The 26204-nt window shown below is 58.2% G+C and overlaps 1 protein-coding gene across 1 annotated transcript in view; it reads left to right on the plus strand.

The window, feature by feature from the left end:
- The window catches only part of SLC6A11 (solute carrier family 6 member 11), a 113807-nt gene that overhangs the window by 26157 nt on the left and 61446 nt on the right, over window positions 1-26204 (plus strand). Inside the window, exon 5 of the mRNA XM_062200070.1 lies at window positions 3953-4085. Coding sequence (XP_062056054.1) covers window positions 3953-4085 — 133 coding nt within the window. The remainder of the gene's footprint in view (window positions 1-3952; window positions 4086-26204) is intronic.

Below are 26204 nucleotides of genomic sequence, written 5' to 3' on the forward strand. Positions count from 1 at the left end.
ACTTTGCCCACCCATCCCCCAGACCCAGGCCACTGTCTGCACCAGGCACCCTGTCCCCTCCCTCACTAGCTGTCCCTCTTGCTGCTGCAGCTCTGAGGGGGCCTCCACCTGGTCCCGAGTCTTCTAGGTTTGAGCCGCTCAGGCTGCATCCCAGCCCCTCGGCAGTGTTGTGGCCTGGACATGCTCAGCCTCTGCCCCAGCCTCACTCACCTCTCACCCAGCGTGGCTGCCCCGCTCAGGCGCAGGCCCATCTCCAGCCTCGCTCTGCACGCCCCAGCCTTCTGGCTTTCACTCTTGGTGGCCTTTCTGCTCCGGAAGCCTGTCTTCTTCCTTCCCCCCTTGAGGGCCCCCCACCCTGCCCCACTTCTGATCCTGACCCTGACCCCCGGGGGCTCCCTGCCATGCAATGTCTCAGAGCGTCCCCCGGCCGCCAGTCATGCTCACTCACTCCTGTCCATGTCCGGCTGTGTGTGCTGTGTGCCTTCCCCATCACTCCGTGAGCTCTTTGAGGACCCCGCCTCAGCACAGTAAGTGGCACACCAGTGATGCTTTGTTAAGTGGGAGCTCTGCCTGAAGAAATTAATAAATGCACAGGTGACAGGTGCAACGGACCCCATCCACGGTGCATGAGGACGCTGATGGTGGAGCATGCGTTTTCTGTGGCTTCCATTTGCAAAGCAAGGGAAGGGGAGACTGATGGCAAGGTTGGAGCCAGGATCCCCAGGCGCCAGTCCAGGCTCCATCACCTGCTGGTGGTGTGGCTTTGGGAAAGCTCCTTAACCCCTCTGTACCTCAGTTTCCCAGTCTCTGGAATGGGGATAGCAATTGCAGCCACCCCAAAGGTGGTGGGGAAGGGTCCACGCATCCTTGCTCAAAAAGCTGTTGGGGGTGTAAGTGTCACTGTTCTTGTCTTTCACACGAGGAAGCTGAGGTGCTCAGGAAGGTCACGTCACTTCCCCGAGGTGGAACAGCTCGTGAGGGGCAGCTGGGATTTGAGCCCAGTTCACCCTCTGCCTGTGCCAATGGCTGGAGAAGCCTGGGCACTATACTTCTGAGCCCTGGGTGGAATGTTCCAGAAATTCTCAACTGTGGCCCACGAAAGGTGCTTCTGCGAGGATTTGCCTTAGCTCCTTGCACATAGCAGGTGCACAGCCATCGCCGGTCGTGTCAGTGAGTCTCTCCAAAGAGCCCGTTCTCGTTGTCCATGTCCCCTGCGCCCAGCCAGTGGCGGGAGGTCTGTGCTGGGGCCCCTTTTGGCCAGCGCCTTGGCTGCTGGCTTCTCCTCATTCAGACCTTGCTTCTGTCCCAGCGCTTCACAGGGGAGGGTCATTAAGGGAGCTCTTTCCCAGGAAGAGCTGTGTCTGCTCCAAGTCTCCGGAGTCGAGTGCCCCAGCCCCCGCCGCTCTTAAAGGCTCCCCTTGTGAGTTTCAAAACAACCCAATAACTCCACGGCCTCAGAACCCAGCCCCCGAGCCCAGTGAGCCCCATTAGAGTCCCTGGAAACCTGAGATGTGCCCCTGGTTGAAATCAGAGCTGCTAGAAATAGTTGGATGGTGTTTTCAAACCACGTCTGGTGGAACAAAAGAGCAGTTCATCCTCCCCGTAGCCTTCAGTCATCTGCTCCCCGTTGGAGACTCGGATTGTTCAATTAAGCGCGAGGGAGCCCGTGCAGGCTGCACGGCCCAAAAACTCGCAGCATCCGAAATGTGGGCGACAGGGGAGCCGAGCCAGCTCGCTCCTGCCAGGGCTGCCCCTGCCTTCCATCTCCGTCGCCGTGCGGCTTTCAGTTTGCAGATTGCCTGGCTCGGAAATGGCGACATCCACGAGAAGGCAGGCATGTGTTCACACGCGCATGTCTGTGCGTGTGTGTGTGTGTGTGTGTACGTGTACACATCCTCCCCTCCTGCCTGCCAGAGACCTGTGTGAGATTCTTTAGTGAAAAGTGCGGGATCTGGGAGGCACAGATACACGCCGAGGTGTTTGTCTGTGGTGGCCCAGGCCCAGAGTCTCCTTGCTCTGGGCTGTCCCTTCTTGTCCACCAGCTGCTGGGCTGGCGTTGGGGCTTTGGCCACTGCTGCCAGGCTTATAGTCTGCGGACAGCAGAGTCTTTTTTTTTTCTGGGGGGGGGGTGGTGGCTTTTGGGGATGTGTTTCCCTGGTAGAATGCCCATGCTGTCACTTCTCAAAGCATCCACAAACTCTCCCCAAACCTCCTCCCAAATGAGATGAGCGAGGACTCAGCCGGCGCTTTCAGGTCGTCCCCCCCCCATGGCCAGGGAACCCTCCTTCTATAGCGCCTGTGCCACACCGCACGTGAGGGGCTCCTGGGGGCCCACACTACAGGGATTGGGACTCGGGTCTGTGACGCGGTGTAGGGGGGTTGGGTTCCTGGCTCGTGCCCTGATGGCCATCTCTTAGGCTGCCCTTCTGTTAGGAGAAAGGACTGTGTAAAGGGTGTCGGGTAGTAAGGCCTCTGGTTTTCAAATCCCAGCTGGACACAGCTGAGACTTAAGGGGCAGTTGAGCAATGGCTGTTGTACATCTCTGCAGTGTCTCGGGCTTCCTTTTGGTCCAGCTCAGCCTTGTGGAGGGCAGGGGCCTTGCTTTGTGTCCTCTGCCTCTGACACGGTGCCTGGAACGAGGAGGCGCTTCCTCCGTGTGCGTTGACCCCGCTGCTCCTGCTTTTCCCGCCTGTCCGTTTGCTTCTTACACCGGGTCTGAGTTTGCCTGGGGGCCTGCCTGAGTTCTCCGGTGGGGGCTGGGGCCGGAGGGAGCCTGCAGACCAGTGCTAATTGGTGTCATTGGGTAATTAATGCAGAATCAGGCCCCGCGCGGACTCCCAGGGAGACGGACACTGAGGGTGGCTTTCACGCTTGCTGGGGTGGGGGCGTCCCGCTCGGAGTCTGTTCCCAGCACTCTGAGCCGACTGGCATGGTGTGCTGCAGTGGCTTGGCAGTGGCGTGGAGCAGGCGTGGAGGGAGTTTGTGTCGGGGCCATGGCTCTGCTCACTATGGAGCCCAGCGACTTTGACTTCCCCAGGTGGGGGCTCCAGGAGTCAGGCCCGTGTCCACTCAGAGGAAGGGGTGGACCTGCAGGGGGGCCAAGGCTGGAGGTGCGGGCTCGGTGCACCTGCTATCCCCCTCTGCCCCACTCCAGCCCCCTGCCATGGGCGATGATTGAGGCCCTGAGCCCCACCTCGCTCTGCCCCACAAACACCATGCTCTGTCTGCTGGGCTTTGCCTGTGCTGTTCCCGCGTCCCCAGACGGCCTCCACTCTGTCCTCCTCCTGGCTGAAATCCACGGGTCCATCACAGCCTGGCTCACATGGCACTTCCTCCAGGAAGCTCTCCCAGATGCCCTGGGGCCATTGGGACAGGCTGAATCCAGCTGCAGTGGCCATAGTCCCTTTAAAGAGCTGAGGAGTTCGCCTTGATGCAGTTCAGCTCTTGCTGTGGATCTGATGCGGGTGCCGGGAGGGTGCATGTGATCACCCAGGAAGTGGCAGAGGACAGGGAAGGTGGAGAGCACACCAGTGGCCCCGGCAGTGTCTGTCGGACACGACACACTTTCCATTACTGGACACGCAGTGGCCAAAGCAGGTCCTCGGGCCACCCTGATTGTGGCAGGGCAGGGGTGTACTGTGTCCCCCGGGGGGACATGGAATGGGCAAGGATACCAGGACAATCTCCCCAGAACCCCCACAGTGGGCAGCGTGCGCTGTGGTCTTCCCTGAGCCGTCTCTGTACCGCCGCCCTGGTCCGTGCCGCTCTGCTAACTTACTCGTCTCTCTGCCAAGGTGAGGAGGGGGCCTGTGAAGGCAGGGGCTGCTTCCTGCTCCCCTCAGAGGCTCCGTGCCCAGCCCAGGGGTGTTTGGTGCATCCTGGAGTATGTGTGAATTCAGGGCTTGGTCCTGCACCTCATGGTTCCAGCCTGACGCTCACCCTCCCTCTGCAGGCGCAGGGTCCTGGCCATCTCGGATGGGATCCAGCACATCGGTAACCTGCGCTGGGAGCTGGCCTTGTGTCTCCTGGCAGCATGGACCATCTGCTACTTCTGTATCTGGAAGGGGACCAAGTCCACGGGAAAGGTAAGAGGGACAAGCAAGTAACGGTGGGTGCCAGGGACGGCACAAACCGTCCTCCTGCAGGCTCGCGGTGACACAGACGGGGCCGGAATTCATGGTGTCTGGGCCAGCCCCTCGGTGGGAGGCGGGAAGGGCACCAGACCGTGAGTACACTCAGGGGTGGAGCATTCATTCCACCCCGACTTGCAGCACTCCTTAGGGCTGTTCTGTTCCACCTGCCAAGCCTCGGGTTGGTCACCTAGGAGATAGCAACGCCTGTCTGTCTGCCCTGGTGCTCTAGAGTCATGCCAGGTAGGGAGAGTGACAGTGCTTTGGAAACAGGCGACTGCTAACCTTTTTTGGTGATTCTTTTACAATGGCGACATGGCTGCAGGTGGGGGGAGCAACAGCCATTTCCAGCTTGTAACCTCACTATGCCACCTGCACCGGGTGTCCTCCAGGGTCCCTGCCTGGCCAGGGGAGGAGAGATGGGAAAAGATGGCCAGGTCTTGACCACCTTGGCCTGGAGTCACGCCTGGCTCTGAGGATCATAGGCTTTCGGCCAGAACACCAGGGGGCCACAGGAAGCATGACAGCCAAGGTGACCCTGCTGATGTTGCTTTCTAGGGTTTGCATTATCGAGGCACTAGGATTTTCCTCTTTGTATAAAATTATTGTGTTACTGACACTCTCCAGATGGCTCCACATCCCCCTCTCTGCCTCTTCTGGTCAGGGAGAGAGGGTGACGGAGGGTTAAGAAGCAGCATGTGGACCAGGTCAGGTGCTCAGTAGCCGTGTCCTTGGGCATATCGCCTCTCGGAGCCCCATTCTCCTCTGCTGGCCAATGGGATTGATGCTGGAGCTCCCTTGCTGGGGTCACTGGGCAGGTGAGACGCCAGGATGGCACTCAGTGCCTCTGACAGTGTGTAACTAGCAGCAAGTGGCAATTTTTAAAGCTCTTCTTAGAAAGATACAGTGTATTCATTCAAAAGTCAGCTTCTAAGCATGTACTGCATAAATACTTCAGAAAGTTCCTGGGAAATAGAATTTTCAAAGGCTAAGTTTATTTTAATACAGAAATTTTGGAATCCATGCATACGACGGGTTTTCAGAAAGTTCACGGAAAATGCACATTATGAGAAAAACTCCATGGATTTCTATTTTTTTTTTTTTGCAGTAAAATAAACTTTTCTTTTAATTCTATTTCCCAAGAACTTAAGAGGTATCCTGGTGAGTACCTAGCATGGATCAGTGGTCATCCATCAGGGACTGGAACACCCCACCCAGAGGAGTGGAGGAGGTGTGGAGGCTGTTATCAGTCCTGTAGTCCCCACTTCTCGGAGCTGACACAGAGTCAGGGGTTGGCTGGGGATGTGTTGCAGTGGGGGGAGGCTACCTAGTGCTGAGGATCAAGGCTTGGCTGAGCACTGGGACCATGGATGTGCTCCTGTGTAACTTGGAACTCTTGGGCCCAGGATAGGAGCCACAGCAAAGCTTGGTTTCCCTCAGCCCTGGGGAGGAAGCTTGGTCTCAGGAGGTAGGGAGGGGGCTGGGTGCAGGTGCCTGGACCCCAGAGCCTACTGTTAGAGGACTTTTAGTGGGCAACAGGTGTCAGGGAGGGGAGGGAAGAAGCTCATGGGTAAGGCAAGGGGGCAAACGTTTATCCCGTACTTCTGAATCCCTCTGCCCTGGGCTCTGGGCTTTCTCCACATTAGAGCCATACACTCCCCAGTTTGAGAAGTGGTTGGCTCTATTTTTAGGTGGAGAAGTGGAGGCCAAGGGAGGTTGAGTGGCCCCAGCTCAGGTGCACAGGGACCTGCCCCCTCACTGCCCCCACCCTTCCCCTGCCTCTCTGTGGCCCTTGGAGGAAAGTGCAGAGCACTGTGGCACCTACCCCACGTCAGCCCCTCCCTCCGTCACAGTAGGCGTGGTAGGACAGCAGTGGCTACGATGCCATCAGCCGTGACGGTCAGCACGGATTGAGTCTCCTCTACCAGTTCCACTCAGGGCCTTGGCCAGCCCCCTGAGATGGGTGCAGGAGTTCTCCCCATTTTACAGATGGGAGAATGGAGGCTTAGTGAGTTGCTTGAGGAGCCTCGTATGAGGTGGAAGCCCGGGCTTGAGTCCGAGCATTCCGCGGTCTGGAGAGGTTTCCTGCCAGGGCTGGCATCTCGTGCAGGCCCATTGCAAGGAAGTCACAGGTGTACAGCTCAGTGTACACAGCGCGTGCGTGGTCAGTCTCCGTGTTGCTTTTTAAGGGAGCTGCAGAGACAGGACGCACCAGCTGAGTGTCGTCCCAGAGCCTGGGCTCATGGACTCCTGTGCGAGTCGTGTGCCCAAGGCCAGCATTAGCATCCAGGGTGAGAAGGAGTTTGCTGAGAAGTCGTCTGGATGGCCACCCTTGTTGTGTGCATGAAGAGACAGGTACAGGAAGGGGCCTGCCCCCCGCCTCAGACCAGAGAGGAGAGCCTGGTGCCCCAGACCCCAGCGGAGGGACGTGCTTCTGTGGGTCCCAGTGGGCAGTGCAGGGAGCACGGGGGCCCTGCGTCAGCAGCTGCAGGAGAGGACGGCACGGGGAGGCACTGTTGTTCCTGTATGTTCCTCGCTTCACCTTGGAGATGAGCCCAGCGGCCAAAGGTTCTTTGAGTTCTGTGCAAAAACAGCAGCGATTGAAACATGGGGCCTCCTGAGACTTCTCAGGGGACAGGGGTCGCCCCGGGCTACTGCCTGCGGGGGCCCTGGCCAGTGCCACTGTCAAGGGAGGAGAAAGTCACGCACCTGTTGCCATCTGTTCTTGACCTGCCCACGCGCCTCGCTCTGATACCAGCAGGAACCTCATTTATAAGACGCGTTCATTAATGTGAGAAGAGTTCCTGGCCCCTCTGTCCCCAGGGTTAAAGCAACACTCTCAGCGTGAGCTGTGTGCAGCGGGCAGCTCGTGTAGGCCAGAACTTGGACCAGGCAGGTTTGGGATCAGGTCACAGATAAGGCCCAGATGAGGCCACAAGGACACCACAGGTGAAATTGCCCTGCTGCTCTCCACGGGGGCCACGTGGGCATGGGTCCTTCTGCACCAGCCCCTGCTGGCGAGCCTGCATTCAGGATTTCCCCTGTATCATCTGGGCAATCTGAACCCTCAGGAGAGCTACCTAGAGTGGGAGGGTCCCTAACTGGGTCCCCTATTTGTGCACAGTCAGGTACCTGCCCTGCAATGGGCCTGAGTAGCTCCTGCTGGTACCCAGGCTCCCAGCAAGGTGCTGGCTCTGCAACGCAGAGAGCGTCCTGTCTTGTCCCCTGAGATGGTGAGCCCTTCTTGGGGTGGCAATGGCGCACACAGAGAAGAGTTGGATTCCAAGTGTTAGTGTGAGCATTCCTCAACCCAGCAGTTGGGCAAAGCAGCCCCTTAGACCTTGGGGATTCAGACCAGTGAGAATCAGCCCTCGAAAGTCAGAGTACAGCAAGTGAGGGCTGGGAGGCAGCTCAGGATCTGGACTGAAACTATTTCCTCCACAGCTAGGAGGTGGAGACTCTGGGAGGGGTACAGTGTGCCCACGGCTGACCTGCCTGCAAGCAGCAGAGCTGGGGCCTGTCTGCCCCCCCCAGGCCTGCTGTGGCGTGGGACACACGGGCAGCTTCAAGGCAAACACACTGACCCTGGTTCTGAGCACACGGCGGGTGTTCACTGGGCAGGTTATTTCCCTGCCCCGGGGATACAGCTGCTATCTTAGTGCCCGGCAGTCACTCCTCCTTCTCTAGGCACAGCTGGAAATGCCAGAAATCTCCTACGGCCTCAGAACAACACCTGTCTCCCACGTGCATTGGCGTGTAGGACCCTGAGTGTCTGAGGAGTCCCAGGCTCTGGCTTTCTCAGAGAAAGCATAACCCCTCCGGATAATCAGCTTCACTCTGGGTAATTGGAAGGCGTTTTGGAAACAGGCCGGAGAGTGCAGCCATCTTTGCCATTTTCCTGGGTCCATTTTTTGGACCCAGTCAATCCTGCCTGTTCGGCAGACCTTGAAACCACTAAGTCATTTCGGGTGATTCCCTCTGCCTGTCTTCCACTTTTCAAGCGTGTCTGTTTTGTGGAAAAGGAAGGACTCTGTCCTCTCCCTTTTCCCTGTCTCCCCACCGCCGCGCCCACAAATTCCGACACTGAGCTCACAGTCGCTCCCCACCACCTCCCGAGGGAGAGCAGCTCCCAAGAGTTCCTGTTTGTGCACACGGCTGAGTTCCCGTTTGCACACCGCACACATTGCTGGTATGCAGCACGGTCCAACTGAAAGGCTTTGGATTATTTTGTTGTTGTTGTTGTTAAGATTTATTTATTTGTTTGAATGGCACAGTTACAGGGAGGCAGCGGCAGAGAGAAAGTCTTCCTTCTGCTGGCTCACTCCCCAAATAGCCACAACAGCTGGGCCTATATGCAGCCAGGAGCCTGGAGCTTCCTCCGGGTCTCCCTCATGGCTGCAGGGGCCCACACACTTGAGCCATCTGCTGCTGCTTTCCCAGGTGTGTTAGCAGGGAGCTCAATCAGAAATGGAGTGGCTGGGACTCAAACCAACGTCCATATGGGATGCCAGTGTCATGGGGCCTAACCCGGTACTCCACGGCACCAGCCCTAGGCTTTGGATTCTCTGAGCTGATCATTGCAACACATCCCAAGTGTTTCTGTTTTCATCTCGCCGTCTGATCTTGCCGTAGTGTTGCAGCAGGGATCTGTGACACTTTCCCAGCACCCTCACACATCTTTTTTTTTTTTTTTTAAAAAGGATTTATTTATTTATTTGAAAGTCAGAGTTACACAGAGAAAAGAGAGGCAGAGAGAGAGGTCTTCCATCCACTGGTTCACTCCCCAATTGGCTGCAACGGCCGGAGCTGCACTGATCTGAAGCCAGGAGCCAGGAGCTTCTTCCAGGTATCCCACACAGGTGAGGGGCCCAAGGAGTTGGGCCATCTTCTACTGCTTTCCCAGGCCACAGCAGAGAGCTGAATTGGAAGTGGAGCAGCCGGTACTAAAACTGGCGCCTATGTGGGATGCCAGCGCTTCAAGCCAGGGCGTTAACCAACTGTGCCACAGCGCCGGCCCCCCACGCATCCTTTTGAAGACAGAAAAAAGTTTTCATGGCTACATGTCCTTCTCCTGTGGCTTTGCAGGGCCTTGATCCAATCCAGGATAGGCCGGTCAGTGGTGGCTTCCGGGCCCAGAGCAGCCCGTGGCTCGTTTGTTGGCCACGTTTTCTGGGGCTGCAGGCACCTCCGTTCCCTCGCCGGTCTGTCTGGGGCTGTGTTGTTGCCACTACAATAGCAGAGGTGAATAGTTGTGATGGACACCCTGTGGCCCACAGAAGCCAGCGTCCCGGTATTGTGCTCTGGAAATCCGAGATCTGGGATGCTCCAAAGTCTGAAACTTTGTGAGCAGCAGTGTGATGCCTCACATGGGAATCCCACGCCACACACTTTGTTTCATTCACAAAGTTGTTTCAGAAATGGCATAAAGCTAGGCTGGGTGTGTAGGGTGTGCTTCTGCGGTGGATGGGGAACCTTTTCTCTGCCCAGGGCCATTCGTATTTGTTCGCGGGCTGTGGCCAGATCCGGTGATGACTTTGAGAGGCTCCGTGCAGTGAGGGCCAGCGTCAGTGGTGAGCAGGGAGTGGACTGGGGTCTGGCCTCCTAGGCCAGGGTGGTGAGGCTCAGGATTTTGTGCTAAGCGCTGAGAGCCCTTGGACCTGGGGGAGTGGGGTGTGGGGTCTGGTTCCATGTCCCTGGCTGGCGCTGGCTGCTCATTGGAATGCACCTGCTGGGGCCAGGCTGAGGGAGGAGGGCAAGGCCCGTAGCCAGTGCTGTGTTCAGATGACCAGGCTGAGGATGGACCTGGGGTGGGGAGAGCTGATGTGTCTGGAGACTCTCCCCACCCACCCAGGGTAGCATGCTTGTTTTGCAGGCCTGAAGCCATGAGAGCCTACCAGACCTCTCTGTCCTCAGCCTCCCGAGTGGAGGTGGCCGGGCAGCCCTGGCCTGGACGCTCTGCCCTCTGTCAATGCCACCCCACCCTCCAAATAGTCCCAGTGTCCCCTCTGGCTGCCCCTCCCCCTCCCCGGCTGGCTCCCGGCCTCTACCCCAGCCCGGTTCCTCCTCTGTCCTCCTCTCGGTAGATGATTTATGGATTTTTCCCCCTCGTTTCCTGGTCTCCAGGAGCAGTGGTTGGGAGGAGAGGGCTGTGCAGAAACAATTGTGGTCCCTTGCCCGCCTCCCGCCCTCGCCCCTGTAGAGGAAGCTGCAGGATTAGCTGGGTTTAAGAAGAATCGTGCCTTTTCACTGCCTTCGGGCTCTGTTTTTACTCTTTTCAAAGCTCCAGGACACCAGGGCAGGGGGGAAAACCCACACACACACACAGACAGACACACTCGCCCAGGAACAGCTGCAAAGAGCCTTGCATTGATTCTTTTTCTTTCCCTTCCTCATTCACCAACAAGTAGAGGCCCTAGAGGTGCCATGAGGGCGCCTGGCCAGCCTGGGCGGGCGGGGCACTCGATGCCCAACGGTGCCGGCCTGCTGGGGCCTCATCCTCCTCGGTTCCCGGGGCAGCACCGTGATGGTCCCCATTTCACAGATGAGAAGATACAGGCTCCTGGGGCTTAAGCCTACGCGCATCACGGAGGGATGATGTCAGAGTCCCTCGGGCCAGGGAGGGCTGAGGGGGCCCCTGGGCTGCTGGACAGGTGCCTGCACCTGCTTTGGCCTGCCCCGTGGAGGCACAGGGAGGCCTGTCCTCCCCCTCCGTCCCCCACCAGGCATGTTGGAGCTGCCAGCAGGGACACCATCAGGAGCCCCACACAGAAAATTTATTCTCCAGGAGCACCCTGTAAAGTGTCTAATGGGCTCAATGAGGCGTGGAGCAGGAGCAGAGGGGGCAGGGAGTGAAAGGGAGAGATGTGTGAAAGCGCAGAGAACAGGCCCGGGAAGGGAACTGGGCAGCGCTGTCCCTGGCCCTCAAGTGGCCTTTGTTGCGGCCCCGGCGAGCAGGAGAGCGCGTTGGTGGCAGGGCCCTCCCGGCGGCCGGCCGATGTCTGCATTCAGAAAGGAAACTAGAGCATTCATGAGAAGCATGCAGAGCGCCCAGCCGCTGCCCCAGGGCGGCCACTGCCTGGGGGCCCCAGAACCCGAGGGCGCCCCCAGCCGCCGCAGCGGGGCCCTTTGTGTGCCGGTGCGAGCCCGTCTCCCACCCCGGAGCCTCGGCAGAGCAGCAAATTGCGACGTGAAGTCAGAAAGAGCTGCGCATCTCGATTCAGCCCTTTCTGGGGCCGTGAGTGACAGGGCTTCACCTTTAGCGGGAACCCTGGCAGCGAGCGGGCTTGGAGCGAGGAGAGCTTTGCGACTCAGTAATACTGTCTTTATGAGAGCACAAAGGCCCCCCAAGTCCCAGTGACTGCCTGGTGGAGGTCGGAGTGGGGGGAGTCCATAGGGCTGGCCAAGTCAGGAGAGTCTGTGGGGAGCTCGGCCCGGGAGGTGGGAGCTCTTAACCCTTCCCCAGCACCTCCGGGGCCCCGGCACTGGCACTGCGCGGAGCCTGCCCCCACACCTGTGCTCAGCCTCCATCCCCGGTGGCCGGCATCACAGTGGCTCTGCAGGCCGCATGAGGCAGAGTCCTGCAGACGGGAGCGGGGCGGATGGGCACAGTGTGGGCCGCCACGGGGTGGTCAGAGGAGCGGTCGCCGTGAATCCCGCCCGCGTTTCCTGACACAGCGGTTGAGTGGGTGCTGGGCCTGCCAGCATTCCCACATCTGAGCATCTAGACTCAGTCCTGGCTCTGCTCCTGATTCCAGTCTCCCGTGCTGTGCAGCCTGGGAGGCCATGGTGATGGTTCAAGCTTGGGCCCTTGCCACCCACGTGGGAGGCACGGCTTGGATTGCCAGCTCCTGGCTTCAGCCTGGCCCAGCCCTGGCTGTCGCAGTTATTTGAGGAGTGAGCCAGTGGATGGGAGCTCTGTTTGTGTGTGTCTCTTTCTCTCTGTCTCTTTTCGCCTCTCAAAAATTAAAAGGCACCAAGGTAAGCCGATGTCGGAGCAGCAGGGGTATAGGGGAGCAGGCAGGGTTGGGATCCGAGCCCTTCCCACCATGCACCAGCTGTGTGGCTACATGGATCTGTGGCTGTTCGTGTCACTTCAGCTCTCTGGCCCTCCCTTCCTCCTCTGTCATGGGGAGCATGCCAGGTGGGGTGCTGTCCCTCATGTGAGAAGGAGTCCTGCTCAGGAATGACTGTGTCAGGGGAGTGTGGCAGCCAGAGAACACGGAGGAGGCCCTGGCAGGATGGGTGTGTCCAAGAGGCTGGGTGCACAGGAGACAGCAGGGGGCCGACTCTGACAGGTGTGGGAGGGACTGTGACGAGCAGGGGTCCACAGGGCATTGGAGGAGGCAGCGGCAGTTGACGTGAGTCCCAGCCGACTGTGGACCAAAGGCTCAGCTGCAGCTCCTCGTTATGGAGGCATCCATGTGCTGTTACCTTCAGGCGATGGGCACACTCACCTGGTGCAGGCAAGGTGGATGGAGCACCTGCCAACTACTCCCTCCCCCACTTCTGCATCCCCGTTGCCACCTGCATCGTTCAGCGTCCCACCTACAGATCCAGTAATAGGTACTCGATGAACTTTTGGTCCATGGACCACGTAAGTGATGGTGGTCCCATCTGGTGATAAAGGAGCTGAAAACTCCCTGTCGCCTAGTGATGTCCTAGCTGCCATGATGTCACAGCCAACTCGTTACTCACGTCGGTGGTGATGCAGATGTAAATACATCCATGGCACATAATACCTGCTAATAACCTTGTGCCAGGTTGACAGATTGGCAGTTTTATCGTTCTTTACCTATAAAATAGCGTGGGCCATAAGACAGTGCACCATGTGGTATTTACCGTGTCTCTTGATTGCATCGGGAGACTGCATGGTTGAGTGTTCAGCTTGTACCCTTGCAGCAGGGACATCTGTGGGGTTAGTGGGTAGGAGGGATTGGCGACTGCAGGGGCTGGCAGGTCCAGTGTGGATCCTGGGCAGGCCATCCGAGAGGGCAGGACACAGCTATGCAGGCTGGAGCCGCTGTCTCCTGGGTGGGGGTGGGGGATGCCCCTCATTAGGTGAGTCCTGGCTCTGCTGTGACGACCTCTGGACTTGGGAGGCCTGCCCAGGTTGTCCAGCGTAGGCCCCTGACTCCCAGTCAGCCGGCAGTGGACTGGGATCGCGTCTGCAAAGTGCCTTCGCGGCAACACCTGGGTATGTGTTGAGTTGGGTGGCCTCGGACCACAGACCAGGCACCGTGCATGGCACAGAGCCCCCAGAGCACCTTGGGGCAGGTGCACTCCGCCTCATACCTGGGTGACAGCCCCCCAGCTGCCCTGCTTGGTGTCCTTCCCAGGTCGGCTGTTTTGCCCATCCCCCTTCAGGATGGTGCTCACCGTCGGCTGGTGCTCGGATTCGTTGCCCCAGTGACATTCCAACAGGAGCTGCTTCTGAGAGGAGTGGGCTCTGCAGATCCCACCGATGCAGGCTCCATGCTGCGGCTGTGCGGTGCCGTCTCTCTCAGCCTTTACCACAGCCTCCTGTGCCCCATTCTGTTGTCGGGCAGAGGCAGCCGAGGACCCCACTGCAGCTCTCATAGCCAGGGAGTGAGGGCGCCAAGGTTCAGACCCAGGTCTTTCCGTCCAGAGCCCTGGATTGAGTTGCACCCCTTGGCCTGGCACGTGGGGGCCTGCTCAGTTGTAGTCCGGTCTTGCTGCTACCTGCATTGCAGACTGAGTGTGTTTATGGTCGTGTGTCTACACATGTTGGTCCCATTAGCAAACAAGCTCCTGAAAGACAGGATGCCCATGGGTGTGGTGCTTACCTAAAAATGATGGATAGGTGAGCAGATGGGTGTATGCACGTGGAGGTGAGTAGGGGGTGAATGGTGTACGTGTATGGATTCTTGGATGGGCAGGTGCGGAGGTGGTGAAGTGGGGGCTGGGTGGAGAGATGACTCATCCACAGACTCGGGCCCCTTGCTTTACTGGTGGGGCTGAGAAGAGACAGCTGATAGCTGCGTAAAATACCCGTCGTTGACACCAGCACTCTGTGAAGGAGGAACAAATCACCCCCATTTCACAGATGTGGAAAACTGAGGCCCTAAGGTTTGAATCACGAGCCCAGGTCAGTTCCTGGTGGCAGGGCTGTGACAGTGGCTCCAGAGCAACTCACACCTTTGGAATAAGGCAGGCCCCGTTCTGCATCTCCCGCTTCCCCATCCGTGTTCCTCCAGGAAGCCTCCCCTGACTTCTCCCACCCTCCTCCTCCTCTTGCTCACCTTGCTTCTACAACACCTCTTGTCCACAGCAGCTTTTGGGCCGCCTGAGTGGCAGGCTCGTGGCCGCCGAGAGATTTCTGATCCCGTGAGGGAAGTACTAATGAAGCACGTGCCGTGGGCAGTGTTTCCAGGCTCCTGTGGGAGCAGAACGAGCCAGCCGTCAGAAAATCTCCCTGGGGTGACAGCAGACACAGCCCCACGAGGCAGAGGGTCCCGGCCGCAGGGCAAGTGAGGACAGTGCTGACCACGGCCTGGGAAGGCGCCTTCCCTCTCCCTGCCCCCTCTCCTCCATGTTCCCTCCCTCCCCTTTCCTCCTCAGATCTGTTGCATGTAGGAGATGCTGAGAGCTTGTGTTTCTCCCTCCCGGGGACGGCCACGAGGTCCACGTGGTGGGTGCTCTAAGTGGCTGCCACGTGATGGTGCCGGTTACCAGCAGGTGTGTGTGGTCTGTGCTGTGCTTCATCCCCCTTTGATTAGTTGGGGTGAAAATTCCACTCTCATGACCGTCACAAGCCCCCTCAGGCCCCCTGCTAACCATGCTCTGGGTAGTCCAGAAAACAGAGGGAAAGTCCAGTAGAGTCTACAGAGGAGTGCCACTGTGATGGGGCCATGTTCCTCCTCACAGGGCCTTGGTGGCTGCCGGGATCAACCAGAGGGCAATCAGAAGTGAGGGGAAAGGAGGGAGAGCAGGGGTGAAGGAGGGAGAGCAGGGGTGAGGGGGAGAGCAGAGATGAAGGAGGGAGAACTGGGTGAGGGAGGGAGAGCAGGGGTAAGGGGAGAGCAGGACTGAGCAGAGAGAGAGCAGGGGTGAGGGGAGAGAAGAGGTGAGGGAGGGGGAGCAAGGGGTGAGGAGGGGGAGAGTGGGGCTAAGGGAGGGAGAGCAAGAGGTAAGGGGGGAGAGCAGGGGTGAGGGGGGAGAGCAGAGGTGAGGGAGGGAGAGCAGGGGTGAGGGGGGAGAGCAGGGGTGATGGGGGAAAGCAGGGGCTGGAGGAGAGGGAGAACAGGAGTGAGGGGGAGGGCGGGGGTGAGGGGAGAGCTGGGGCTTGAGGAGGGAGAGCAGGAGCAAGAGAAGGATAGCAAGGGTGAAGGGGAGCAGGACTGAGGGAGGGAGAGAAGGGGTGAGAGGTTGAGCAGGGGTGGGGGGAGAGCAGGGGCTGAGGGAGGGAGAGCAGGGGTGATGGGGGAGAGCAGCGGCAAGGGAGGGAGAGCGGGAGCTGAGGGGTAGAGCAAGGCTTGGGGGAGAGCAGGGGTGATCTGGGAGAGCATGGCTGAGCAGAAGGAGAGCAGGGGTGAGGGAGGGAGAGCAGGGGCAAGGGAGAGAGCACAGGGCTGAAGGAGGGAGAGCGGGGCTGGTGGGGGAGAGCAGGGATGAAAGGAGAGAACAAGGGTGATGAGGGAGAGCAGGGCTGAGCAGAGGGAGAGCAAGGGGGAGGGGGAGAGAAGTGGGAATGGGAGAGAGCAGGGCTGAGGGGGAGAACAAGGGTGATGAGGGAGAGCGGGGCTGAGGGGGAGAGCAGGGCTGAGGGGGGAGAGCAGCGGGAGGGGGAGAGCAGGGCTGAGCAGAGGGAGAGCAAGGGGGAGGGGGAGAGAAGTGGGAAGGGGAGAGAGCAGGGGTGAGGGAGGGAGAGCAGGGCTGAGGGGGAGAACAAGGGTGATGAGGGAGAGCAGGGGGGAGGGGGAGAGCAGGGCTGAGCAGAGGGAGAGCAGTGGGGAGGAGAGGTTGTCACTGAGCCTGCATGACAGCCCCTCTTTGGAACTCAGGGCCTGTCTCCTGGCCACCCCGGCCCAGCTCCCTTTGCAGTGCACCTGCCACAGGTCAGGTGAGCGATGGCAAACTGGATTTCAATAGCAGCACGTGGGCCCAGAGAGCGCAGTGTGTACAGGGTCACCCAGCGAGCAGAAGGATCGGGATCTGAAGCCGGGTTGGCTGAGGTGGTCTCCCCAGTCGGTGGTCCTCGAGCAGCCCCTAACCTCTGCTGGCTGTCGTCCTCTTTGTGACCGTCGTCCACTCACCCGCCAGCCTGGCCCATGGACTGGCAGGGGGAGCAGAGACCAGGGCTGGGACGTGGGTTTGAACCCCAGCTCCGCCTCTTGGATGGCCTTGGCTGTGGCCACCTGCCTCTGAGCTGTTTCCTCCACCTGCGTTGGGATCGGAGCGAGGCCGGAGCAGGACGTGCGAGTTGGAGCGGGATGTGCGAGTTGGGGTGCCACTCACTTTTGTTTCCGTAAACCCATTGTGCAGCTGGAAGGTGTTCTAGGTCTGCTGGGGAAGACGGGTTCAGTCACCTGTAGGGAAGTTCGCTGCCTAAGCTGCCGCTGTCCCAGGACAGGGCTGCAGCCTGGCCTTCTGTGGGGTGCTAGGGTGGAGAAAGGGGGTCCCAAGGAGGCTATGAAGCTTGGGAGGTCATGGGCTTGGGGGGGGGGGCTCTAAGTAGAGGGTGGGGCACGAGTGCCAGACTGGATTCCCTTAGGCAGTGGGGAGCCACGGAAGGTTCTTAAGCGGGGGTGTATTTTGGGATTGTGAGGGTGGCAGTGACAGGCCTCACACTGTGCTGTGTGCTGTGGCAACAGCTGTCTTCCTTCCTGTTTGCAACCCCCAACGTGCAAGAAACCAGGACCCCCAGTGAGAGCACCGGAGCCGGCAATGATCCTCTCTGCAGAGACCAGACAAGCTCGTTAGCCCGAGTCACAATTAAGCTGTGCCACAGTTGGGGCTGGTCCAGGATGCTGGTGACAATTCCAACACCCCGGACGCAAACGGGCGAGCCTAGAGCAGCCCCGGGCTGGGAGCCGCACAAAGCCGGGGGCTCGTCAGGCTGCACGCACACCCAACTCCCTGATGAAGATTCTGAAATGCACTCCCTGACCAGGCCCTCTGCGCAAATAGACTCGAGAAGCTTGGTACGGTGCCCTGGGTATGTTGGAATGGAAACACAGTGTGGCCTCAGTATGCACCTGCTCAGGTATGCGAGAAAACGTATCGGGGGCTGAGGGGCAGGCCCAGATCACAAGGACAGGAGAGACCACGTCCAGTGGCACTGTTGGCACTTTGCACACCCTGCCTCTTGGCCTCAGCACTCACCACACTGTTCTAGAATCACAGCACGGACTGATCCCAGGGTTCCACAGTGGGTGCCAACTCTCAAGTGAGGAGCAGCACTTGGCGAAGTGCTGGGGACCAGGGAGGCACGGTCTTTCCTCCACTGATGCCATCACTGCCGTTCTGGAAAATTACGCCTATTGCCATGGTGTAGACGTACTTGGAGGTGAGACGTAAAACAGTGGAAATCCAGAGTCTGTGATTCCAGATGGCTCCTACACCATGCTGAGTGGAGGGTCACCAGACCCGGGGCAGCTGTTGGCTGTGTAGGGACTGTGCCGTCCCCTGCGGGCGTCCCAGCATTCCTGTGGCCTGGGCGTTAAATGTGGCATCTCGCACCCCCACACGCCATCAGCAGAGGACGGCTGTGCTTGTGTCACACCCAATAGCGGGCGTCGTGCATCTGAATCTTGACCTCAGTCTCCTTGAGCAGGTGTTTTTACCCACTTTATAGGTGTGTACTCAGGCGTGCAGAGGTGCTGGAACCTGCTCAGGTTAGCAGAGCTGAGTCTGCTTCCTGCCTCACAGGGCGTGCAGTGTGTTTGCTTGGTATAGCCTTGTGTCTCCACATCAATTCGGTATGCATTTATTAAACGCCTGCTGGATTCCAGGCACCTGGTCAGTTCTGGAGACACAGAGGCGAGTATCCCAGACTTGGTCCCCGCGCAGTGTGTGGGATAGTTCAGAGGGAGAGAAGTGTGGCTCAGGGAAGCAGGGGGAAGGAGTTCAGTGTGCCCAGGGCGGTGGCACAGCCCGTGAAGGGCTGGTGCGTGAGCCCCATGAGAAGCTCACAGCAGTGACGTGAGCAAGCCTCCTTTATCAAAGGGCATGGCTGGGACACTGGCAGTTGTCATCCAGGTAGGCGGCAGGGCCGGCTTTGAGACAGGATCCGGACAGGCAGGTTGCAGGATTGTGCAGGCATGAGCCATCCCCACGCCTGAGTGCAGAAGGTGAGGAGGCAAGGGCGGTAGAACCCACGTTCCCGCCCGTGTGCTGGCTCCGTGGTGCTGCCAGGGGAGAAGCATAGAAGAATGGGGGCCCAGGGCAGGGTTGGAGTTGAGGGTTAGAACGTGTCTGAGACGCTGCATGTGGGGATGTGTGGGCAGCGGCCGGGGGTGTCTGAGCTTGGGATGGCAGCAAGTAGCAACTAAAATGGGCTCTTTGGGGTCTGTTGGGTTTCTTTCTTTCTCTCTCTTTCTTTCTTAGATGTATTTATTTATTTGAAAGAGTTACACAGAGAAGGAGAGGCTGAGAGAGAGAAAGAGAGAGGTCTTCCATCCGCTGGTTCACTCCCCACTTGGCCACAACAGCCAGAGCTGTGCTGATCCGGAGCCAGGAGCCAGGAGCTTCTTCTGGGTCTCCCAAGTGGATGCAGGTGCCCAAGGACTTGGGCCATCTTCTACTGCTTTCCCAAGCCACAGCAGAGAGCTGGATCAGAAGTGAAGCAGCCGGGATTCAAACTGGCTCCCATATGGGATGCCAGCACTGCAGGCAGCAGCTTTACCCGCTATGCCACAGTCACTTAGTAGAAGGCGGGGGGGGGGGGGGGGAGATGGGCCACCCATGGGAAATACCAGCCTTTAGGGGGCTGGGAGAAGAGGAAGCTGTAGAGGAAGCAGTGAGGTCCTCTGAGAAGGGTGGGATGGTGAGGCCGGAGCAGACGAGGGCAGGGAGGCCGGGGGGCTGGGCTGGGAGCACCTGTGGCGCTGACCCTCCTTGGTGAGAATGGCTTCCATGGAGTGCTGGGGTTTCGGGGATCGCAGCCGGACGTGCGTTCCTCCTTATCTAGAGGTTTTCTTATAAGGGGTGAGGAGGGGGCAGGACTCCCAGAGGAGCCACTGCTGTGTGGGAAGCGGACAGGTCCGGGAGAAGGTGATGCCTTGGAGGACAGGCCTGAGGGATTATAGGTCTTTGTTGGAAATGCAGGTGGGCGTTTGCATAAGAAAATTGGAAATGTGGGTCTTACACACAAGGGGACCCCTGAGGAAGGGCCCAGGACAGCCCCAAGCCCTTGGGCTGGCGTGGACAGAGTATACTCTGTCTCCTAGAACAGGGGAGTCTGGAAGGAACCAGGCAGCACCTGCACTTTCCGTCTGCAGGTGAGACCTGCACCAGCTCTCCTGTCTACACCTGTGTCTCCACCAGCACTGGAGAGAGCGAGGGAATGGGGGGGGGGGCGGGGGGGGGCTCCCTACCCCCTGCCAATAACGGGTGCTTTGCTTGTGTCCTTGGTCGCCATGGTGACTCCAGCCTTCTAGTCTGAGAATGACGGATGGAGTTTAAATCATGATTAATGGAGATACCCGGTGTGTTTTCCAGGGGTCATTTACAGCTCCTGACACCAGCGTGAGCTTGGCTGGACACTGCATGGAACATTTGTGTCACTCAGGCTTGTGTTTGGATTTGTTCCCAATTTTGTGGTCTTGATAGTAGAGCTATGTAAAAATCAACCTCGTTGTCTCCCTGGCTAATCTTGATTCACCGTGAAATGGGCTTAAGTCCCAGAGCCGAGATCCAGTGATCTCCAGCTAGCCGGGGGATGGGGATTTAAACTGGCTCAGCCGTCGTCACGAGCGAGCTGCTGTTCAAGCGTCTCCTCGCCTTGCACATGGAGCTTTTCCAGGCGGAAGCACCGTGCCTGCTCCCTGTCCTGAGTCCTTCTTGCTTTACATTAAGGTGTGTGTTCTAGTACCTTCTGAATCGGGACTCTGGAGCAGGCATTACCCTTTCAAAGTGCAGCTCCACGAGGAGCCGTGTGGCACAGCCCAGCTGCCTGGGCTGCTCTGGCCCATGTCATGGCACGTGTCCCCGAGCTGCCACTGCCTGCAGTCCCAGAAATGTCCGGCATAGATTCCTGTCCCAGAGTTAAGTCGTGCAACCCCTAAGGACCAGGACAGCACATGCTCTCAGGGCCCAGCGCAAGGCCTGACCCAGGGTCGGCTCCATGGGAGGCTATGACTTGAGCTACACAGGAACCTGGGGCTCACATCCTATTTTGTTCCTTTCTCTCTTACTGGACTAGTGAGGCTGAGTTTGTTCACCCACCAGCTGTTTAGCACCCAGGCCTTTTCGGAAGAAGTGTCTCAGGGCTTATAAGATGGATAAGGCCCTGGCCCTTGAGTAGATGAGCCCTACAGGGACAGCCAGCTGTGTAGACACTCATACTCACGGAGAGAGCCGGGAACCAGCGTCCCATTCCATAGAGGAAGAGCTTAGGGCTTGAAGGGACCGTGTTAACCTGCCCTGTTATTATACCTTCTCTACTGAAGAGACTATCGATGGGTCTTAAAAGGCATTTTGTCACATGTCAGTCACATGCATAGTGCCAGAGACTGGGCTTGACCTTTGATTTCTGAGGTCAAGTGTAGTCACCGCATCTGTGTCTCTCCATGTGCCCTGAGCTCTGAAAGGAGGCCGCACTCCTTCCTGGAGGACGTGGCGAGGACCTGGTCCTGAAGGCGGGCAGGTGTGGGCAGGTAGGCAGGGAAGAGAGGAGCCTGCAGGTGAACGGTAGGCAGCAGCAAAGGCTCATAGGCAGGCAAGCCTAGGGTGTTAGGGACCCGGGAAGGCCCCTGGTTGGGTGCAGGCTTTGGACGTGGCCGGATCTGAGCCTGGATCCTGGCTGTGCGAATGTGGACCAGACTCCGTTTCTGGGTGCTTTGGGTCCCACCTCTGTGAAGAGTGAATGACAGCTGTTTCCACTGATAGGATCAGGTAAGGCGGGAATACAGCCATGGAGTGGACAGTGCACACTTACCCTGTGAGCAGTCAGCATCTCCTGAGCTTGCGTTTCTCCTGGACTAAATGCCTTCCCTCGGGAGCCCTCTATTCCCAACCAGGGTGTCCTGGATCACTTGATAATAGAGCCATGGACGTACTGTAAACAAAAGTCACACCAGCCCTGGGGTCCCCAGACATTTGGCTTCTTGCTGGGCCCCTGGAGATGCCCCCAGTGGTCTGATCCTTCACTGAGGACCTGTCAGGGCCGGGGGCAGCACCTGGGAAGTCCTAGCAGCTTTCTGTCCTGAGCCAGCACACAGCCCTCAGGTATGTCACAAAGGCCGTCTGTGCTCGCTGTCCTTGGCCCCCGCTGGAAGCCCAGCTTCTCCCTGCGCAGCGTGGGCTATGCACCTGTCATGGCTGTGGCAGTGCAGCTGGGTCTGGTCCTGCCCTGTCGCTCAGCTCCCAGGGCCTCCTGTGCTTTCCCAGTGGCTGCCTGGTCTGAGCTGGGTTTGTGGGTTCTTCCACTGCATCTGGGTGCCATCCACATCTTGGCTTCTCAGCTGCTGCAGCCATGGGCAGAAGTCGGGTCCCAGAGAGGACTTGCATCCAGCGTGTCTGCTTTGGCTGGCTGCTGTCACACCCCTGTCCTGCATCCCCCCAGGATGGCCATGCGCACTCCCCTTTCATCTGAGGTTTCTCTTCTCTGGGTCCTTTACACCCAGCTGTCCCCAGCCAGTGAGTCAGCCGCTCCTAACACCTGCCTTCCCCTGCCTGACACTGTGTCTGAAGATGAGAGGACCCCCAGGACTCCCCGTGCCAGCTTGCAGCCTCTCTGCCCTCTGCCACCTGAGGCTGCTTCCTCGACGGGCCACGGAGGCTTCGCCTGCTGCCCAGGGGTGGCCGGCACAGGCTGTCTCGGTGTTCACAGTTACCGAGTTCTCGGTGTCGGGTGTCTCTCGTGGTGCAGTCCAACCCTCTCAGCATTCGAACAGGCATCCTTGTACTGACCACGGGAGGCAGATGGGGGCTCTGGAGGGCCTTATGGACCTTCCAACTCCTGCCTGCGCTTGTGTGCCTGGTGCTGGGTGCACGCCCAGTGTAGCTCCCCCATCAGGCTCGTCCAAAGTGGGCAGAGAGGGTTCAGACTGTAGCTCCCCTAGAAGTGGTGGCATCGCTGGTGAGTGTGTTCTAGCTGCTCTTTCAATGTTCTGAACTGGACTTTGGCTGGAGACCTCCTGACCGCTGGTTGCCATTGCTGGCTGTCTCCGGCTGTGGAAGGATGGTCACTGTCAGGGAAGTGCCCTCAGGTGCCTCAGAGTCTGCTGTGAGTGGCAGGGAGTGCATCACCTGAGCCCGTGCCTTAAGGAAAACTCGTTCAGAGTCGGGTGGGAGCAGGGCCTCCCCCAGTCCCACCAGAGGCTCTTGCTGGGTGGCAGTGTAGCCTCATGTGTGATCCCCCTCAGGGGGCAGTGATGTAAGCAGATGAGCTAACTTACTTGCCAGGGTGAGTGCCACGGCACGGCAAGTGAAGCCACCACCTGTGATGCCAGCACCTCATATAGGCACCGGGTTGAATGTGGCCGCTCTTTTGATCCAGTTCCCTACTAATGGCTTGGGTTGGCCCCTGCACTCATGTGGGAGACCTGGAAGAAGCTCCTGGCTCCTGGCCCAGCCCTGGCCATTGCAGCTTTTTGGAAAGTGAATCAGCAGATGGAAGATCTCTCATGGTGTCTATTCCTCTGTCTCTCTAACTCTGAATTTCAAATAAATAAATACATATTTTAAAAAATGATTCTCTCACTCATACGGGTCTGAGTGTGAGCTGCTTGGTCCCAAGGCCCAGCCTCCTGGCCTGCCACTCCTCTGTCCTTGGGTCATTGCCCTTCCATGATCTGGGTTGGTTCATGGCCTGGTCCTCACTTCAGCCGTGGGAAGAGCACAGAGGGGAGGGCTGTACAGGTCCTGCTCTTAAGGCAAGGACTTGGAAGCTGCACACATCACTCTCTCACACAGCTTGTACAGTCACACAGCCTTGCCCATCTTCTAGGGAGGCTGGGAAGTGTCTCCATCAGGTCTAGTCACGAGCAAGGGGTTTTGTTACTTAAGAAGAGGGAGTAGATGGTGGGGGGCTCCTGCTCTGCACCTGCCTGTCCCCCCTCCCCTCTCTTCCTGCTGTACACAGCCCAGGGATAAAGCCGTGAAACACGGATGTGGGATGGGCCAGTGTTTGGTTGTACGATCCAAGGCTGCAGTGTGGGTGACTTTCACAGCTGACAATGGACCACTCGTCATTTATATAAAAAAGATAAAAAGTAGTGTCCCATGGCATCTTGGCTGCGTGGTCCTCCTGGGAGACACACCTGTTGAGATTGGGCTGCCTGAGACAAGGCTTTCTCCTAGAGCTGCTGCTTCTGTTGGAATGTCACAGAACCATCCTTAAGCGGTGGTGAAAATCATGGGGAGGTCAAATCCACCTATGGTGGCCCCTCTCTGTTAGGTTTACTTGCCCCCGGCATCCTGGCATTGTGCCATGCCACTCTGAAAGCTCAGTGCAGGGGAATCTGTTGATACCCAAAGGAATGACTGTCTAAGTGTCGGCTGTTAGGGACCACGCTTGTAGCCAGATGGAATGAGCAACTCGAGTCCAAGCACAGAGGCAGGACCAGCTGGGGAGGGGTGTGAGTGGGAGTGGGATTCCTTGGTGATTTCCGGGCCAGGGGAGTGGATGGTGATGAAGTGGTGCTCACGTCCAGGTGGACTTGGTGCTGGAGGTGAGGATAGGTAGGGGAGGAGGCAGAAGTTGCAAGCAGGCCGAGAACGCAGCGTGCATGGTGGAACAGACTTCTGAACACTTCTGATGGAGTGACCTGGAGTGGGGCGCCTCCCTGCCTAGGCCGTCTGTAGAATGGAGACAGAACCTGTCCAGTGTGGAGAGACCAGGAGGATGTGTGGTCTCTGGAGAGCAGCGGGTGCTCCCTTAGGCGCCGCATCCTGGGCTCTGGCAGTGGGGTCACAGAGCTTTATTCCAGTCAGGGTCAGGACCCTGGAGAGCTCCAAGTCCTTTTGAAGCACAGATGCTGTGAGAAGTAGCAAGGACTTCAGAAGTCCTCCACAAATACAGGAGTTCTCACTGCCGGTGGACCACACGATAAGTTCAGTGACAGGGAAACCGGCTTAAAGAGCATCCGAGGGGTGGGTGTTTGATGCAGCAGCTAAGGCATTGCTAGGGACTCCCTCATCCCATGTCGAGCGCCCAGTCTGAGTCCAGATTCCGTGCCTGATTTCCACTTGCTGCTCGTGCTTGCCCTTGGAGGCAGCAGTGATGGCTCAGAGTGACTGGGTCCCTGCCACCCACACAGGAGACTCGGCTTGAGTTCCCAGCTCCTGGCTGGAGTTTGACCCAGTACTGTCTCTTGTGGGCACTTGGGGGGTGAATCATCGGGTAGAAGATCTATTTCTATCTGACTCTTTGTCTCTCTGGCTTTCCCCATAAGTAAGATTTATTTGAACCGCCAGTCATGTCATGGGAAATGCCTCCCTTCTCGCTTCTCTCTTGGTGAGCCTCCCAGTGAGGAGCAGGTTCATCTTCAGGGCCTCTCTCCAGATCGCTACTGTTGCTTTGGCACAGCGAGCACAGCTCAGACCCAGAGCCTTTGGCTACAGTTTAATCCCGTTTGACATTTGTTTTTGTGTTTGTGGCAACAGAGGATGGTTTTCTGCTTAGGGTGGTAACACAGTTTTCTCATTACCTGTGGTTATTTAAGAGAGCAAACTGATTTGTGAGATACGTGGGTGCCGCCAGAAACAATCAGGCAAGTGGCATAAGACGGATTGGTCTACCCCGTCTCCGTAGCTGGGAGAAGACCTGCCCAGAGAGGGTGTGGGGCCTGTCCACGCTGTCCCGACACTGGGTCCTCTGACCCTGAGGTCCTGGATTCTTCTCCCCACGCTGCTTTCCCGTTGACCGTTGAAGAACGCTGAGCTGCCCAAGTGACCCCGTCATTTTGGAAAACATGGAGGGGGGTGCTTCTGTGACTCTGCTTGGCTCTCCCACTGATCAGACGTCTCCCTGCTATGGAACAGAGAGCTGTGCCCTGGAAGTGGGGGGGAGTCGCCCCACAGTTCCTGCATTGGAATGCAAATGAGCAATTAGAGTCCATTAAGGCAGGATACAGTATAATTGCCACCAATTGTGCTAACCTTTATATTCAGAAGGACTTGACCTGCTAAGAGGGAATTAAACAATAGGTTTTTTTTTTCCATCTCCTTTTTAACTGAGGACTGTGTTTGTGCAGCCAGGCCTCCTGTCGTGGGCCCCCGGAGCTCTGACAGATGAGACCCTCCCCCTTGTCACGCCCACTTCTCTCAGGGTCTGAGCCACAGTGGCAGCAGTCTGGAGCAGCCCCGCCTGAGGGTGCCTTGTCAGAGACCCTGTTGTGCCTGTCACCAGGCGCTGCACAGTTCAGCACAATGTCTGAGCCCCGTGGCCACCTCGTACCTTTCAGACAAACCCCAGGGCCTCTGACATCTTGAAAGGGACCCTGGACGTAGCCAGAAAGAACGTGGCAGCTGAACTTCTGGCCTGCTCTGTCCTTTAAAACCAAATCTCTTAGGACACCTTCATTGTAAACAGTCCTCCTGAGATCTGATCCCGTTTCCCGAGTCGCGTTCTCTGAGGCTCCGGCATCTCCTACGGACGCGCGGCACCACATCGTGCTGCCCGAGACCCTTGCGCCAGTTTCAGAGTCGTCGCTCCTGGCCTGAGTGTGGACGGAGCATTGTCTCCCGTGCCTCCCACTGTCCTAGGCGCTGTGGACACAGCAGGGAATGTGGCAAACAGAAGTCCCAGGGCAAGGCAACGTCTGACGGAGAATAGCTCTCGGTACTGGAAGTCTCCGGGAGGGGCCCAGCAGATGGGGCGGTTCACACACACGTACACACATATACACACACACCCCGGTCACAGCGGCAGCCAGTGCAAGTAGCCTGAGG

This window comes from Lepus europaeus, chromosome 9, assembly GCF_033115175.1.
Source record: "Lepus europaeus isolate LE1 chromosome 9, mLepTim1.pri, whole genome shotgun sequence".
Lineage (NCBI taxonomy): Eukaryota > Metazoa > Chordata > Mammalia > Lagomorpha > Leporidae > Lepus > Lepus europaeus.